We start from the raw sequence: 19,397 nt of genomic DNA, 5'->3' as shown, positions 1-19,397 counted from the left end.
GAAAGTATGTGAACAGTCAACTCTGTGACATTAATGATGACTTCCAAAAAACATTACCAGGACTTTATAAATACTTTCAGTGCAGTGGGAGGCACTGGCATCAGCCACAGGAAGCAAATCCCCCATTGGTGCTGACAAAGCCTCAACCACTGGGGTAGGTAGGTATGATCAGGCCTGTTCTACCCCAAGTGTGGCCAGGGCCAACAAGAAATGAGGAGGGGACTCTGCACTCACCCTGGGATGCAGCTGGTTTCGGTGGTATGCCACATGTCTTGCATGCGAACCACAAAGACACGGTGACCATGTTGGCTGTGAATGATGGCTGAAATCCAATGAGGGCTCCCTCCTAATGCCCTGGCCCAGAGTGGGGTGCTGGGTGCAAATATTGACGAAACTGGCATCGCTGGGAGATACCTGCCTGCCAGCCAGAGATCAAACAGCATCCACTGCTGATGACCATGCAGGAGCTCAATGGGACTCTTGGCTCCAACCAGCGTTGTTAACGTAATTATGTAAAAACAATGAGAGCCTCCTTGACTGGGAAATCTCCTACATACGTGGGCATCTGTCTCTTTAGCATCTGGACAAGGTGTTCTGCCTCGCTCTTAAACTGTAGAAGGAAGGGAGGCACTTGGACAGGACGAATGATATTTTGTGTATGGAAGTCCTGGAAAGCTGTCAGCATGAACTGAGGACCATTGTCCGAAACCTTCTACATAGAACTTCGACAGGACCATGACGGTCATGTCTACTGTTGCAGGTGGATGACGAACAACATAAGGAAAATGAGAAAAAGCAAAAGTTGCAAAGCGTTTTGAAGAAGACCAGTGTAATCAATGTGACCATTTCCCCAATTGGTATACTGCCGAAACACATGTGGCACACCAACAGTTTTGTGCAAGCAATCCCACACTGACCCTGATGGAATAAGGGAAGAACCTTTGATCATAGAGTTGCTGGAACCACCATACACGGAGTAAACCTTTCTAAGAGCAGGAGAATAATGCCATCCAACAGGGAGAGGTGATGACACAACGTGTAACAATTTTGAAGTGCGTCTTCTGCCTGGTGCATTGGACGGTCAGGCCATCCATATTGTATCATATGTATGAGCTAACGGAGCACCAGATTCCCCCGTCGCAGCACAAACAGTACAGAAACTGGTAACGGGAAAGCCATCCACCAACTGCCTTGCCTCTGTACTGAGTTGAAAACAAAGCATTCCCTCCTGGTCAGACAAGGGGTCAGGGCCCAAGAGTAGCTGGGACAGAGTATCCACATTTGCATGTTGCAACTTGGGACGAAAATGGGTCTCATAGTTGTACCAGGACATAAACAGAGCCCAATTCTGAAGACGATGAGTGGCTTTGTCCGATAAGAACACCAATGAGCTGAACAGGCAAACTGAGGGCTTGTGGTTGGTAATTAAGTGAAATTTTACACCATACAAGAGACATTGAAATTTTGTAACGCCTAGACATCAGCAAGTGCTACTTGTTCGACCTGAGAATAATATTGCTGAGCCGAGTTGATTGTTTTTTTATGCAAAGGCAATAGGCAGATTGGAGCCATCTGAATGGCAATGGGCCATACTGGGATGTGGCTGTAGCCAGGACTGGAAGCATGCCAGGTTGAAATGCTGCAAGACACAGTGCGGAGCAAATACTATCCTTAAGCTGCAGAAAAGCATGTTCACAGGCTGCAGACCAAACAAAACAAGCACTTTTCTGAAGTAACATAATAAAGTGATGGGCAATAGTAGCCACTCTGGGAATAAACTTGATAGTACGACACTTTTCCACGAAATGTAGATGAGACTGAGGGGGCAAAGCTGTAATGGTGGCGACATGTTGTTCTGTGGGGCACAGGCCCTGATAGGAAATTTTGTGACCTAGATAAACAATTAAAGGTTGGAAAAAGTGAGGCATAAACGAGATTATGTTTGAGGCCTATGGCCTGTAGAACAGTAAACAAAGAATGGAAATTACACAGGTGATCCTCCATATTCGCACTTGTCATGACTGTATCATCAAGACAGTTAATGCAATGAGGAACAACCATTGTGACCTGTTGTAAAAGGTGTTGAAAGGTGGCAGGAACACTAGCGATCCTGAAGATCAGCCATTGGTACTGATAGAGGCTAAAAGGCATATTAACTACAAGCAACTGACTTGATGCATTGTCCAAGGGAATCTGAAAGAAGCCTTCAGCCAGGTTGGATTTGGAAAAGAATCTCCCCCCCCCTCCCAGGAGAGGCATGGGGATAGGTCTCTATGACTGCCTGTGCATTAATAGTGATCTTGAAGTTGCCACAGTGCCAAAGCTGACCAAACAACTTTTTTATGATAACTAAGGATGTAGCCCATTCACTTGAGAAAATTGATCTAACCATTCACAGTGATGTTAATCAGTCCAGCTGTCTCAACCTGGTTACATAAAGCTATTGGCACTGGCCACGCCTGAAAACAGTGAGGGCAAGCAGAGGGTTTGAGGGTGATGCGTGCTGTGAAGTTGGTTGCACAACCTAGCTGTGAAGCAAACAGGTCCAATTGGTGGCCCATAGTGCAGGAGACATCTTCTAACGTAGGGTCCTCCAACTGAAGGGCACATTGACGCATCTCTTTACCAAGAGCTGAACGAATGATTGCATCTCTGAGCATGAGTTCCACATAAGACTCCTGAGAGTTAACTGTGACAAACCGACTCTTAAGATCGGCTGTGAAGATCGGCTATCCAAACTTGATACAATCGCTGGAGCTGTTTGCAACAATGGTAGAATCCAGAATGCGTAGCGACCACATGCGTATGCGTATAACCGTTTACCACCACAAATAAACAAACCATTGAGAATTCGAATTCTCTTCGACAGATGATTAACTATTGACGAAGTGGCACATCGTCTGCAAATCAGTCGCAGTTCTGCCTATGAAATCATCCACAACACACTTGCGTATCATGAAGTTTGTGCAAAATATGTGCCAAAAACTCTCACACAGTTCGATAAATAAATGCACTGGGACATCTGCAAAAAAAACATTTGGATCGCTATGGTAACAAAGGGGACAACTTCATAGACAGGATCATTACCGGTGACTAAACATGGATCCACCTTTACGAGCCAGAGAGTAAACGAAAGTGTATGGAATGGAAACATCCAAATTTGCCGTGCAAGAAAAAGTTAAATACCCAACAGTCTGCAGGAAAACTGATGCTTATGGTTTTGTAGGACGCACAAGGTCCAGTACTGGAACATTGTAGGGAAAGGGGCACAACAATAAACAGTGTATGTTACAGTGAGATGCTTACTGCCAGGTTAAAGCATGCAATTCAAAGCAAATGCCGAGGATTTCTATCAGAAGGTGTTGTGGTGTTGCATGACAATGCCCATCCACATACTGCTGTCCACACTGCTGAAACATCCCAGAAAGTCATATTTGAAGTATTGGATCATCCTCCATATAGTCCTGGTCTTGCCCCCTTCTCACTATCACTTGTTCGGTCCACTCGGAGGCATTAAGGGGCCGTCGATTTGCATCAGACGAAGCAGTGAAAGAAGCGGTGCATTCCTGGCTCGCAGTTCAACTGAGAACCTTCTTTTATGAAGGCATCGGGAAGCCTGTACAACGATGGACTAAGTGCATTGAAACATAAGGAGACTATTTGACTACAATAAAATTTTATAACTACTTTGTGGTTAATAATTGACTTACCCTCGTAGATTGGAAAAGGTTGATTATGAAATTAGTTGTCACAAAATGGAGTGGTGGTGGTCAGAATAACTAAGCACCACCCCAGGGTATAAATGAGTGGTGGTTGGCAAGTGGGTTCCTGTCAGATGCATGATGAGGGGCCAGTAAAATTATATTGACAAACCATATATTTATTATTCTGAATACATCAGTTTGCACGATGTCACTCCAGATAGTAGGGCATTAGAGGTATGTGCGTGCTGAGGTTGATGCTGGTCATAAAGTAGCTTGCAGCTGCAGGCAGGTGGTAACAAAGGAAGCAGCAGTGTCAGCACAAGAGGCACTACAAAGTCACTGTGTGTGTGTGTGTGTGTGTGTGTGTGTGTGTGTGTGTGTGTGTGTGTGTGTGTGTGTGTGTGCGTGCGTGCGTGCGTGCGTGCGTGTGTGTGTGTGTGTGTGTGTGTGTGTGTGTGTGTGTGTGTTTCATAGGGTCACACACACACAAAGATGTAGACTGCATGCGGTCCCCAACGGCAGAATCTGCCCACACGAATAAGGCAAACAGCAAGTAGTTTGTCCACACAATTGGGAGCGCACAAGCAGTTACGTGCCCCAAGTGATGAACTAGGGGCCACATAAAGACCCTCCAGTTATAGAGTGCAAGTCCCAAGCATTGGATTCTGCATGACTAGGGCCCTGTGGCTAGCAGCGTCCAAGTCCACAGTAGAAGATGTGCACACCCACGAAACTCAGTCAGTAGACATGAAGACTACTGAACATCATAGGTCCCTCCTCGTAGCTTGATGCCGGCAGACTGGGATACCTGTAGCTATAAATCAGGAATATTTATCCAGGTCTTGCCCATTCTTTTATTGCTGCAGCATTGGTTTCTTCCACTCAAGTCATAACACAGCCTTGACGTGAGCATGAGGTAATCAGACAGTGTGTGCTGTGGACCTGCTGGACTGGTAGTTCTGCACCTCTGGCTGCTCAGTTTGGTGATAGCATGAAGTAACCACTTCAGTGCCAGAGCAGCAGTTCGTGCTAAATCAGCTTTCTATATTGCATAATTTGCTCAGTTGACTTGGCCCACTTCTGTAAAGTCTTGCAACACTCGAGGGTAATGCCTTCATTTTACTCAGCCACGTCAGCTACCAATCTTGCGGCACAAGACTTACAAAAGAGTGCAGGAACAAAAAATGTGTCTCAAAATAAACCAAACTCAGAAACTATGACAGTCATGAAACTAGAGTGCTTTTATAGGACTGAAACACTCATTTTAAATGGAAAGAGGGACACTGAAGAAACTCAAAAGGAGAACAAAATGTAATCAGGAAAACTTTAGGTCTGAATTACACAGACTGAGAGCAGATAGAGAAAATAAAAAGTATACTGAAGCTTTTTGGATATGAAACATGCAGGCTAAAACACCATGGACATATTAAAAGAACAAAACCAACCAGACTAAATAGACAGACTGTGGAATTCTACAAAAGCCACAGTAAAGTCAAAGCTAAAAAATTCAACTAGTGTGAGTAGTAGGACTCGCACTCTGAGGATTCTGAATCAACTTAATTTAACCTCACATTTTCCACGTATGTTGTTTTCCATTGAATCACCAGACAGTTTGTTTGTAGCTTTTGGTAAGTGAGTTTGCGAGTATCAAAATATGTGACATATATGGCCGTAACTTTTGATTCCTTTAACTTAAAAGATAAATTATTTACACCACCTGGGACCATAGACCTTTGTGTTTGACATAAATTTGAACTTGATATCTGTATCCATTCCTGAGGAAAAGGGGTCTTAATAGTAGGACAGACACACAGATGGACAGGAGAATGAACTGAACCCATAAGTGCTCTGTTTTTACCCAAGGAACTATTAAATGAAATGGTTAAATGGACTGTGCAGTTGGAGACCTGAAGGAAGCAGGAGTAACACAACTTGAAATACCACACAGAAAATTTTATGACATTGAACCTGGCAGAAAAACCAAACAAGAACGAAATGGCTCAGTCTACTAACAACAAGAAAAGAGCAGATTGCTGCTTACCACATAGAGGAGGCACTGAGTGGCACACAGTGCTTTGAAAAAGATGGCTATTGGACTTAGTCCTTCATCAGATATAGGCACAGCAAAGCACACACATTTGTAGATGCACAACTCGTAGGTATACACATGGCTACTGCCGTTTTCAGTCACTAAAATCCAACTGTGACTGCGTCTTAAGTGAGTAGCAGTTTTTGCTGAGTTGGGTAGTGGAGGTACAGAAGAGGCACAAATTCTGATAGCTGAATAACATGAGGGCTCTTTCTACATGAGAGAGAGAGAGAGAGAGAGAGAGAGAGAGAGAGAGAGAGAGAGAGAGAGACTAGCGACCCACCCCAGATTTGCACAGGTAGCATGATTTATCTGGTGTGATGGTAATTTCGGCTGGCAAAGCTGTCATTTTCAGAGCAGCGGTGAACATTACTTTATTGTGGTTCATCCAGTTTTTAGGCACAAACCTTCCTTGTGAAACAATCCATCTATTAGTCAAAACTGGATCAAAATCCGTACACTCTATCCATACGTACATGCTAATCTCAGGAAGTAAACGACTAGGGAACTTCAGTTTACAAACTGGTTGAGACAGGAGACGATAGTATTGGTGATTCTGAACAAAAAACTTTGTATCCACATGCCCCTTTCTAAACCATATCTGACATATAGCTGTTAGAAAATCTGTCTTAATGATGTATGGTATCTTGATTTCTATCAAAATATGTTACCACAGTACTTGAAGGATATTCCTTTGGCAACAAGACATTGTATGTACTTTCAGCAGACAGCACTTATGGTCAGTGACACAGTACCTCAATGAAATGTATCCTGTGTGTTGGAGAAGGCACCGTGGAACCATTTCTTGGCCACTAAAGTTGCCCGATGGTACTCCATTAGATTGCTGTTTGTGAGTGGCTTAAGAGTAAAGTTTACAAGCACAGTGTGGACACAAAGGAGGAACTAACGAATGAGTTAAGATCAGCAACACAACAGCTGCAAAATACATTGCAGTTGATGGTGAACATTTTGAACATATTTCCTGAGGGAATGTACACAATTAAACAAAACATTGTATCACAATGTTTCATTTACTATCACCTGCATTTATCCTGTTCCCCACTGTTCCTGTTAATTCCCAGGAACTGTTATGCTCATATGGAGTTTTCTTGTTCAGAATGATTAAGACAATCGTCCTCAAAGCATATACCTTTCCTCCTGACTCACTTTGTATGTAGAGGGGGGGGAGGGAGGGGGGGGGGGGGGAGAGAGAGAGAGAGAGAGAGAGAGAGAGAGAGAGAGAGAGAGAGAGAGAGAATTCCTAAGATTTTGACATTGAGTATGGATGAGCATCAAAATTCAAGGGAACAGATTCTCTCTGTGTGCAGGAAATGTCTTGCCAAATGCAATTAAAAAAGGTAACCATTTCCTTCTAGAATTTGAAAAAAAGGCTACCTTAATTTTAAGCATGTTGGGAATCGTAAAAACTTAAGGTATGTGTGTAACATTTGGTTGTTGCATCATCATGTAAGCTGTTACTGTATTCCATTAAGGTTGATGTGATTAACATGTTTTTTACGGTCTCTCTATTCTTCATCAGTTTCTTAGTCACTGAATTCCTCAGTTCATCTCTTCTTGTATCAGATGACTACCACCATTCCATTAGCATTTTACCTGTACCTTTGCACAACTCTGAATGTGTCTCCATCTGCTACAAATCATACATATATGGAACAAACTAGTGTGCAACCTATATCTGATCAGAAATCCAACTGGGGTTCAAGAGAAGACCAAAGGTTTTCCTGTTACCAGTGTCATATCTTCCCTCTTGGCAAATCATAGCTGTCTAACCCCATCCAGTGCTGAATCATTTATGCGCCACTAATAACATACTTAATTCTCTCCCTCTCCCCCCGCCCCCCTCTCCTCTCCCCCCGCCCCCCTCTCCTCTCCCCCCCGCCCCCCTCTCCTCTCCCCCCGCCCCCCTCTCCTCTCCCCCCGCCCCCCTCTCCTCTCCCCCCGCCCCCCTCTCCTCTCCCCCCGCCCCCCTCTCCTCTCCCCCCGCCCCCCTCTCCTCTCCCCCCGCCCCCCTCTCCTCTCCCCCCGCCCCCCTCTCCTCTCCCCCGCCCCCCTCTCCTCTCCCCCGCCCCCCTCTCCTCTCCCCCCGCCCCCCTCTCCTCTCCCCCCACCCCCCTCTCCTCTCCCCCCCGCCCCCTCTCCTCTCCCCCCCGCCCCCTCTCCTCTCCCCCCCGCCCCCTCTCCTCTCCCCCCGCCCCCCTCTCCTCTCCCCCGCACCAGCCACCCCCCTTTTTCTACTTTCTGAGTTGCTTTTTCTTTAATTGTCTCTTCTATTACCTTATTATTTGTCGTAAATCTCCCAAAAATTGTCACTAGATTTGATTCTTTCAGGACTGGTACGATACCTTTCTTTTAGTAAATCTTTACCATATTTTATGTACAATAAGATGTACTTTTTTCTTCAAAAAATTGCCTTGAAAATTCAGTTATGCTAATACTCAAAATTAATATAAAAATGTCCAGTTTTTGATATAAGATTCCCACCAGTATTAAAAGTAGCCTTATACATGATGCTGTGGGAAACCTCTCTCTCTCTGGCAACGTTGGATTCAACTGGCAACAGCAGTGCACTGATGCAACGAACATGAGTTGTGGGATTCACGAGCATGCTTACACTGTCTCCCTCCCATCCCGCTATCACAAACCCAGAACACTGTCTAGTCTATGATGCATCATTGCAGTCTACATGCCAGTGACTTTAAATTGAAAATATTTGTGTTTTTGGTAACAGTAAAAAATTTTTGTTAGTAGCCGGTTTTGTAATGGGTAAAAGGTATTATATGATGTGGGCTATAAAAGTAATTGAATATGCCAAACAGCATGGAAACAGAGCAGCTGAGCACTATTTTGGCCCACCACCTACAAAAAAAAAAAATATTCACAGTTGAAGGCTAGTAAAGAACAACTGAAAAACAAGAGGAAGACTAAATTTGCAGATAGAGGACTGAATACAAAAGTCCAAAACTAGATGATAGTGTATTGAAATGGATTCAAGGACACTGTCAAAATGGCACTGGAATTAATACAAAAATGATTCAAATACAAGTTTGTAAGCCAGCGCTACAGTGCAACTTAAAAGACTTTTAGGGTGGAATGGGTTGCTGCCTCGGGTTTATGAAGTAGCATGAACTTAGCATCTGAACTAAAACCAAAATATATCATAGAATGCCACAAGAGTATGAAGAGAAAGTATTATCTTTCCATCACTTTATCATTCAACTTCGGGAGTGGGGGCAGTGTGGAACGAAGCCAAATAGCGAATATGGATGAAACTCCTCTGCCATATGAGGTGCTGAGTAACAGAACTGTTATCATGAAAGGTGCTAAAACTGTTGCTATAAAAACAAGTGGACATGAAAAAATGCACTACATTGCTATTTTACATGTTGTGCTATTGGTGCTAAACTTAATCCATTCATCATTTTCAAAACAATGCCAAAACCTGAAATACCGTCAGATGCTGTTAATGTACATGACGGGCTGGATGGACGAGATGAGGCTGGTATGAAACTATGGATTAACAGTTTGTGGGAGGGAAGAGTTCTCTCCTTGTGCTATATTAGTTTAGTAGTCGTTTGAAAAATTTTGTGAGAGAAATCGAGGAAGGGAAATACAGAGCTTTCTGTTATTCCAGAAGGACATACTTCACAATTGCAATCTGTTGATGTCTCAGTAAATAAACAATTTAAAGTGTATATGAGAGAGGAATGAGATCCAACATGAATTCAAGCCGAAGGGAGCTTTAAAATGACCTACAATGTAAGAAGTGTGTCCGTGGATAAAACAGTCATGTTGTAGAGCGAGTGAAGACGTTATTGTTAAATCTCTCAAGAAGTGTGACATAAGTAACACTCTGATATCAATGAAGCACTTACATCTGAGGAGGACGATGATGATGATGATGATGATGATGATGATGATGATGATGATGATGATGATGATGATGATGATGATGATGATGATGATGATGATGAGGAGGAGGAAAGAGGAAAGAGGAAAGAGGAAAGAGGAAAGAGTTCAAATGACAATTTTCAGGGATTATAAAGGTCTGTTCAGTTTTATAACTAAGAATTTTGTAATCTAATAATTAAATGGGTAAAAATGATGATTAAAAAAATGCTTAAAAATTAAGGTACATCTTATATTCTGTAGCCTCGTATAGTCCATAAAATACGGTATTCCAGTTTGAGAGGAGCTTACTTATCACAGTGTTAATGCATCTAACATTATTTTCATAATTATGCCCATTACTATGTATTAATTGTTATAATAATCACTATAAATTGTTTAAGGGAGATACCAGTGTAGTTCCCTTGAGTGGACATGACCAGTTTCCTTTTGTAACCTTCCCTAATTGGGACTTGTGCTTTGCCTCCATGTCTTTTCAGAAGAAAATAATTATTGCATTATTGTTGTGCAGGATTCATACTCCTCCTCCTCCTCCTCCTCCTCCTCCTACTCCTCCTACTCGGTTCCTATCACTGTATCTTTCTGGATAACAGGTAGATGCCACTAAATTCTGTCCTGTGCTGCAACCACCATTTTATAAAAATGTCAACTGTTATGTTGTTCCATATTAAATCATGGTGCATATTGACTGTTAAGCTGTGTGTGTGTGTGTGTGTGTGTGTGTGTGTGTGTGTGTGTGTGGATTATTCTTTGTGGGACCAGGCTTTAAAAACTTCTTGTCAACATTTGAGATGTTTCCATCTCTCAAGGTGTTATTCAGTGTATTGGAATAATCTACTGGCTCATTCCTTGGAATGTGTCCATTTTATCCCTTTAAGTGCACACCAATGGCATGTTTATGCCACAGTGCTTCTTACTGCACAAGTTGTGCCTTACTGTACTGTAGATTTTGTAATAGATGATTAGTGAAATGGTACTGTTGAACACACACACACACACACACACACACACACACACACACACACACACACACACACAGAGGATTCCTGATGTTCTTTTAGTGACAAACAAAATCAAATTAACAAAGAACTGTACAAAATAAGCCCACTTGCCAGAATGGGGTTATACTCCGTCTGGTCTGGTCTGGCCGGGAAACACTTATTGTACAAGCTGGCCTCATACATTTCTAATAGGGACATATATGGATAGCTTGCTGGCTACAGGAATACCTCGACATCATGCAGAAAGTTAACAGGCACATGTGCCAGGCGTGGAGATGCAATGTCATGATGAAAAATGGCACCACTATACTGTAGCATGAGGGGTGACAAAGAGAGAGGCAGGATGTCCATGATGTACTGTTTTCCCTTCAGAGTTCCCTCAATTACTACCAACCATGACCTGAAGCCATGCCTGATGGCTCCCTACACCATGACACTAGGAGCAGGACCTTGGTGAGATAGGCTTCCGCCAGGGGTGCTGGCACAGGGTGGCATAAATACTGACCCAAGGGGGAAAAAAAATAAGGACAGTTTAAGAATTAACTAGAAGAGTTATGTGCATTCTGCTACCCCTTTAGCTTATGAGAAGCAGTGTTTTACTCAGCCCGCGAATAGGAACATACACTGTTGTTAAAATGTCATTCCACTTTGCTACAATGTTGTAGAATCCAAAAGGTTAGTGAATGGGTACTGTAGCAAATTCAAGAATAAGCCTTCATGGCTGAGAAATAATATTATGGGAATTTTTAGTCATTTTGTCCCTACACATGTATACTCTATTAATCTTGTAAACACAGCTTCAACAAATTAAAGATGACAAAATATAATTATGGTCAAGTATGGGTCAAAGCAGACTGTCAATTTTAGCTATCTTGTCAATAAAATATTACATGGTAACAAAACTTTACTTCAGTGATGTAACCAGCTATGCTCAAAGCAAGGAAATGCAAAGAAAATTGTAGTAAAATACAATACCTGAAATGGGATATGTTCTCAGCTCATAATTATAGCCCTTTTTCTTTTATTTCTGATTAACAATTTATCAGGAGCAAATTGTATCTGTTCTTCATTATACATGGTACTAAAACCAATGTACACTAAGTGTTATAAACTTAAAGATAAATTTTGTTTTATTTTCAGTTTTTTTTACAAAATTTATGTCATTGCTAATTTATTTGCTACAATGACACATTTAATTTTTTGTGCAAAATTTTTTTTCATCCACATAGTTCAGTTAACTAAGTCCGCAGCTCGTGGTCTAGTGGCTAGCGTGGCTGCCTGTGGATCACAGGGTTCCGGGTGTGATTCCCGGCTGGGTTGGGGATTTTCTCTGCCTGGGGACTGGGTGTCTGTGTCCATCATCATCATCATCATCATCATCATCATCATCATCATCAACAACAACAACAACAACAACAACAACAACAACATCATCCGAGACAGTGGCTCTATTGGACTGTGAAAAAAAATTTGGACTTCGTACAGGTGCTGATGAGCACGCAGTTGAGTGCCCCACACTCCAATCATCATCATTATTATTCAACTAACATTTAGTAGTATTGCTCCATTTTCATTAAACCTACTAACAAAATTATAAGATTTGCTAAATCTGCTTTAAAACAATTTAGAAGGCAGTTTTGGGAAGGTGGGGATTTGGTGTGGGGGGGGGGGGGGGGGATGGCAGCTTTTGCAACTTTGCCAGGGACACAGGAATTCCTTGGTATGTCTCTGGCCAAGAGTAACACTTCTGTGCCTCTCGAAAACGAAGAATGGAGCCTCTCCTCAGGTCTCCACCATATTTGACAACAATAGTTAGCCAGGGAAGTGCTGAACCATTACTTATCACTGAATACTCTGTGGCATCAATAATCGGCAGTCTGTGCCAATTTTCCCAGTGGTGTTAATGGCGGAGTATTCATGGTATGGTAATTCCCTAGTTTGGCTGCTTCCACTCTGACTGATGGTGCTGGATGACACAGAACATTGCAATGAGTCCATTACCTGTTTTTGGATGGCAGTTGCAGATGTGAAGGCATTAGTATGTGCTTGGTGCACAACCAGCAATCCTCCCTTGTGGTGGTCAAATGTGGTTGATGAGAACATTGACAACTTGACACGTCCTCACGTTCCCATGCAATCCAACAATGGGCTATTGCCACATCAGAGTGCCCATCAAATCTGGATACTGCGCAATTCAACCAGCTGACCAAATGGAGACGCACAATGAGGCCCCTTTCAAACTCTGGCAGGTGGTGCTAACATTGTCTCATACATGTTTGGTACATATCTGTGTCTTTCAGTGATTTTCTGGGCCCTCCACTTTTTATCTTTTTGACGAGTAGTCAAACTGTAGACTGTTATCATGAATCTGTTACAAAAATGTATTTAGGAAACTATAATGGTGGACAAAAAGTAATGCCTCCTGTATCATAAAAATGTTTATTAAATACTTAAGGGTGAAGGAGACCACTCACCACAAGTGTTGAGTCATCAACAGGTGCGCACTTGAGCAAAAGAGGAAGAAAACTTGGTAGCTTTTAAAATAAATCCTTTGTCAAGCTAGAGCAAGTGCACAAGCACACTACATTGTGCCAGCTGGACAGAGTGCCGGGATTGCATTTCAGCAGGTGTACTGGGGTGTGGTGTGGTGAATAATTAATGTGACATAGAGACATGGATAGCGAGAGGGCGATAGAACATGGTAAATGGAAACAGTTGGGTTGTGGGTGTGGGGACACTGTGTTAATGGGGACTGAGGCCAGGAGGCTTATGGGAGTGAAGGATGTGCTGCAAGGATAACACCCATATGCACTGTTCAGAAAAGCCAGTGGTGGAGGGAAGGATACAGATGGCCTGGGTTGTAAAGCAGCCATTGAACTTCAGCACATTATGCTCAGCTGCATGTTGGTCATGTGGTGGTCAACTTTGTTCTGGGCCAGAGTTTGGTGATGGCCGGTCATTCTTTTATACAGCTGGTTGGTTGTCATGTCAACATAAAAAATTATGCAGTGATTGCAGCAGAGTTAAAAAATATGACAAGACTGCTTTCACAGGTGGCTCTGCCTCTGATGGGGCAGAACAAGCATGTGACAGGACAGGATTTGGAAGTGTTGCGTGGGTGGATTGGCAGTTCTTGCATCTTAGTCTTCCATAGGGGTATGATCCTTGTGGCAAATGGTTGGTGGTGGGGTGGGAATGTTATAGGGTTGGACCATGATGCTGTGTAGGTTGGGTGGGTTGCAGAACACCACTTTAGTATGCATAGGAAGGATCTTGGATAGGGTGTCCCTCGTATATAGGCATGATGATAGATAATCAAATCTCTGGCAAAGGATAGCATTTAGTCATTCCATTGCAGTATGATATTGAGTGACAAAGGACAGTTTACTTTTTTATCTGATGTGTGAAACCACTTGGAGGGTTAGGGGCTTGTAAGGATATGGCTGAGCAAGGCAGCATTTGTCACTGCAGGTATGCTGTTCACACTTGGCCAGGCTGTGAGTGTGATTTTTTTGGTGTGCAAGAAGTGACAGCTGTCAAAATGAGAGTACTGTTGGTGGTTAGTGTGTTAAATGTTGACAGAGGTGTGGATGGAGCCATCAGAGAGGTGGATGTCAACCTTGAGGAACGTGGCACACTGGTTTGCGGAGGACCAGGTGAAGTGGACAGGAGGGAAGGTGTTGAGGTTGTGGAGAAGTGATGATCGGTTGTCTTTGCCATTGTGAGTCCAGATCATGATAAGGTCATCAGTGAAATTTAATTAGACAGGAGGTTTGTGGTTTTGGGAGGCTAGCAATGGCTCATAAAAAGGTTGACATAGGAGGTGTCATTCGGGTGCCAATGGCCCTTGCCCTCCAACTCTTGGAAAATTTATGGAGGTGGTATCCAGAATGCTCTTCCAACCTGACAACATCCTACTCCCCCCTTTGGAGCACCACTGCCCATCGACACCTATCCTACCCACAGTGAAAACTTTCGTCAGCCCTTCATAGCAACCCGACCCAGCCTAGCTGATCATTTCAATTTGCCATGTCCACCAAAACTCTGTTCCAACACTCCATGAAATCCAGAATCCAAACAGACCTAAAACACAGTTGTCAACCTTGTGACCAGAAAACTTAGTCCCACAGACATATCAGTCCTTTCCAAAGGCCTCACCTCCAGCCTCACACCTAAGTTTAACCATTCTGGATTTGTCAAAGACCTACTTTTCTTTTCCTGCTCCCTACAGTTCGATCTTTTCTTTGCCATCAATCCCTCCAACCAAAGCCAATCTAATCCCAACATTGAACCACGCCTCCCTCATTTCATGCCACAATCCAACTGTGACCTTTCCTCCTCCCATCTAACCAACCCCTGGTCACCTTTCAGGATTTCCGTTTCTCCAACTTAATCTTGGCACCCTTCCACAGGCCTCTTCCCAAAAAACAACAACCTCTCAACAGTAGAGAAAACAGTCATTCATAATTCCAAGGTAGACCCCTGATTAATCATCCTCTTTGCAGACAAAGGAAATGCCATTTTCTTGATGAGTGGTAGCAACTACCTCATTGAAGGCTTCTGCCTGTGGTCTGACTACTCCACCTGCAAGCTGTACTGTAATAATCCTGTCCAAGAAATCTAACATGACCTTCAATCCCTACTGAAATCCTTAGGCCCATCCCAGAACATCTCCCCTGATATCATCTTCCTCCTCACCCCAGTGACACCCTGCACACCCACCATGCTTCCTCGGAATCCCCAAGCCAACTATCCAGGATGCCCCCTTTTAGCTAGTTAGTGTGCTCCTACTGAAAAAATTTCCGCGCAGGTTGATTAACACCTCAAACCATTTGTCCTAAACCTAGCCTCTGACATCAAAAATACTAACCATTTTGTTTATCGACTCTCCACTGTCCCCACCTCTTTACCTAATGGGTTCCTACTTGTTACTGTTGATGACACCTCCCAATACACCAACATTCTTCATGCCAATGGCCTTTCTACTATCCAACACAACTTCTGCCAACATCCTTCAGGCTCCAAACCCACACTACCTCAATCCTCAAAAATCTTCCCAGGTACACCATCAAACCCAACTACTTCCCTTTGAGTGGAAGTTATATTAACAAATCTGCAGCACCACCATGACATGCTCCTATGTCAACCCTTCTGTGGGCCATCTAGAGGAAACATACCTAGCCTCCCGAAACGACAAACCCATTGTCTGGTTCAGTTTCAGTGATAAAATCATCATGATCTAGACTCAGAGCAAAAGCACTTGATTATCAGTCCTCCCAAACCTCAACAACTTCTGTCCAACCACTTGTCCTGGTTCTCTATAAACCAACGAGCCACCTTACTAGACATGGATCTCCAACTCTATGATGGCTCCATACACACCTATGTCCTTATTGAACACACTAAGCACCCACATACCCGCATTTCAACCACTGTCATCTCTTCTCCACCAAAAAATTGCTCCCAGACCACCTGTAGATGGTGCATTTGCAGTGGCAAGAACTTCTTGCTCAGTATGCTGAAGATCTCGTGAGGACTTTCACAGACACTCGCCATCCCAACCCAACCTAGTCACGAACAGGTTTTCCATGCAACATACTCACAAACTCCTAATACTCCCACCACCCTCAAGCATCGAGTTACAAAGGTGCACTGTCCTTTGTCACCCAATATCACACTGAACTGGAACGAATAAATGCTATCTTTTGCCAAGGATTTGACTATCTACCATCATGCCAAAAATGAGGGACTTCCTATCTAAGATCCTTCCTACCTTCCTAAAGTGGTATTCTGTCACCCAACCAACCAAGACAATGTCATGACCCAACCCTATGCCATTCCCACTCCCAACCATTTGCCACAGGGGTCATGCCCCTATGGAAAACCCAGGTGCAAGAACTTCTAATCCACCCACACAACACTTCCAAAACCAGTCCTGTCACAGCATTATCCTGCCCCATTAGAGGCAAGGCCACCTGTGAAAGCAGCCTTGTCATATAACAACTCTGCTGTAATCACTGCATAATTTTTTTATGTTGATATAACAACCAACCAGCTGTCTACCCGAATAAATGGCCACCACAAACTATGGCCAAGAAAAAAGTTGACCACCTAGTGGCACAACTTGCAGCTGGGAGTGACAGGCTCATCAAGTTCAATGGCTAATTCATAAGCCAGGCCATCTGGATCCTTCCCTCCATCATCAGTTTTTGTGAACTACGTAGATGGGAGTTATCCTTATAACACATCCTTTACTCTGATAACACTCATGGCCTCAATCTCTGTTAACTCACTGTGTCTGCACCCTCAACCTAACAGTTCCCCCTTCACATGCCACATTACCCTGTCTCAATCCATGTATCCGTGTCACTGTCATCTTGCAAAGAACTCCACTGACTCCAACAAGTATGCATTACATGTAGTGCCTGTGCAACCTCCACCTCTCCCTCCCACAGTTGTAGCCAGCAAACCTTGATGCCTCCCTCCAAATTGTTAGCTATCCAGCCCGAACCCCCTTCCTGCCTGCCATTTGCCCCTCCCCTACCCATCCCATTTGATACAACCCCACCCCACACTAATCCACCTGCCAAAATGCAATCCAGGCAATATGAGTTCAGCCAGCACTACCTATTGACTACCCAATGATGCTTGTATTTGGTGATTGGTCTCCTTTATTCTTAAGTACTTACATTCTGCCAGAACTTTCCTTACATAAAAAATAGAACAGACCATAGCCTGAACTGTACACAAAATATTTTTCAACATAGTCACCACACATTTGTATACATTCACTAAAAGTTTGAACTCTGGCATCAAGACCAGTTTGCAAAAATTCAGGTATTTTTCTTCTTGACCCATGAATTCAAAGCTGTTTGCTAATGGAGAAATGGACATTGCAGACAAACTGCACAGTGGGCCAGCTGACATCTATCACAGACGCCAATTGAGGATGTGCTGATGAAGTGATCCTAGGAGACAGACGCGTTATAGTTCACAGTGAATAGTGAAACCTGAGTTTTTAAAATTGTGGGTCAAGAAGCAAAACACTGAATTTTTCCAAACTAGTTTTGATGCTTGGATTCAATGGTTGTGCAAATGTATACAGATGCATGGTAACTACGTTGAATTGTAATGTTATATAGAGGACAGTTCAGGCTATGATCTGTATTACTTCCATTGTTACACGTTGATTATTAAATTTTTATGACTTGGGAGGCATTACTGCTTTATTTACTGTTGTAAAAATTCTCCCAGTGCCTTGTTTGTATATTCTGGAAGTAATGATTAGCAGAGATTGGATGTAGGGTCTTCATGACCACATGCAGTCATTTGAACTCCTTGGGATCAACTTATCTTCACTGCAGATGAATCAAATAGGGGACAAAATAATTGAGCAGTTATTTAATTTTAATATAATAATACTTCTCCCTGGTGGAATAAAAATGACAATCCATTTGTGAGAGAGGATGATGTATGAATATGCTATCCCGAAATTTGTTAAAGCCCACATGGTTGTGTGATAACATCATTAATTTAAATGTGCTGTGCTTTCTTCAGTTTGCAGTTTGCCCATAATTTTTGTGACATTCTTCCTACACATCCTTCATCTGTTGTGTAGTCGGTCAATAAATTGCCTAGCTTCAAGAAATGACACGCTCGTTAGTTTCATCCCATGGAGGAACCTTTCTACTTGTGTAATCTGGCTCTGCTTTATTTTACTTAAAATGGCACCAACAAATTGATAGCCTAAGTTAAATGGCTTGGTACAGGAAGATTTGCAAAACACTTACAAAATATGAAGGTAGTATTTGAGGATTAGATCTAAGTCATACAGTACAGATAATTTTCTGGCTGATTTCATTTAAACTGTTCATTTATAAATTATTCTTGTTGTCTCATGGTATTAATTGCTTTGTTAATCATTAATCATCATAAATGTAATGAACTTTATTACTGAAGTAAAATTTTTTCCAGGAACACTTCATGGAAGTTGTAAACAGAGAGGAATTCACAAAGTTGTCTGCCGATGAAGTGGAAAAATTACTTAAGTCAGACGACTTAAATGTACCATGTGAAGAAAACGTTTTCAATGTAAGTTGACATATACTTAAGCCATCGCCAAAGGTACACATTATGCAAGTTTTTCCTTGAATTCATTGAATATTATTTTGTCTGAAGACCACAAGAATTGTCAAGGACGTGTAGTAAAGACAGTTTCCAATCATCCAATTCGGAGTATCTGTTATTTGGGGGGGGGGGGGGGGGGGGGGATCCAGATGTGAGTTGTAAAACAGTCATTGAAGTTGAGCATGTTGGGTCCAGTGACATTGCCTCTGTGTGGTGAACTTCACTCGTGGCCATTGATTTAGGTAGACAATTTGTTGGTTGTCATGCTACCACAAAGATTATGAAGAACTTGCAGCAGAATGCTTTCACAGATTTTCTCGGGATGTCTATTGATACTGAAAACAAAAACATCCCAGTGGACCATTGGACTGCAATGACATCAAAAGAAATGGGAGACCTTGCATAGCTAGTCCTACAGAGAGTAATGAAAATGTGATTGGTGTAATATTGGTAACATCTTGTGCTGAATAAAGTAAGCATGTCAGACAAAACATTTAAGTCTCCCTCACACCGAGGTAACGTCATGGTAATACAATGTAATGTTACCTC

The 19,397-nt window shown here is 42.8% G+C and overlaps 1 protein-coding gene across 2 annotated transcripts in view; it reads left to right on the top strand.

Moving 5' to 3' along the window:
• Window positions 1–19,397, top strand: part of LOC126298782 (kelch-like protein 5) — a 269,167-nt gene that overhangs the window by 211,427 nt on the left and 38,343 nt on the right. For both annotated transcript variants that reach the window (XM_049990242.1, XM_049990243.1), the window contains one exon: window positions 18,696–18,812. In XM_049990242.1, the coding sequence (XP_049846199.1) occupies window positions 18,696–18,812 (117 nt within the window). The remainder of the gene's footprint in view (window positions 1–18,695; window positions 18,813–19,397) is intronic.

The sequence above is a fragment of the Schistocerca gregaria genome, chromosome X (genome assembly GCF_023897955.1).
Source record: "Schistocerca gregaria isolate iqSchGreg1 chromosome X, iqSchGreg1.2, whole genome shotgun sequence".
NCBI classification, from domain to species: Eukaryota; Metazoa; Arthropoda; class Insecta; order Orthoptera; family Acrididae; genus Schistocerca; species Schistocerca gregaria.
This window is presented reverse-complemented; position numbering and strand designations above follow the sequence as displayed.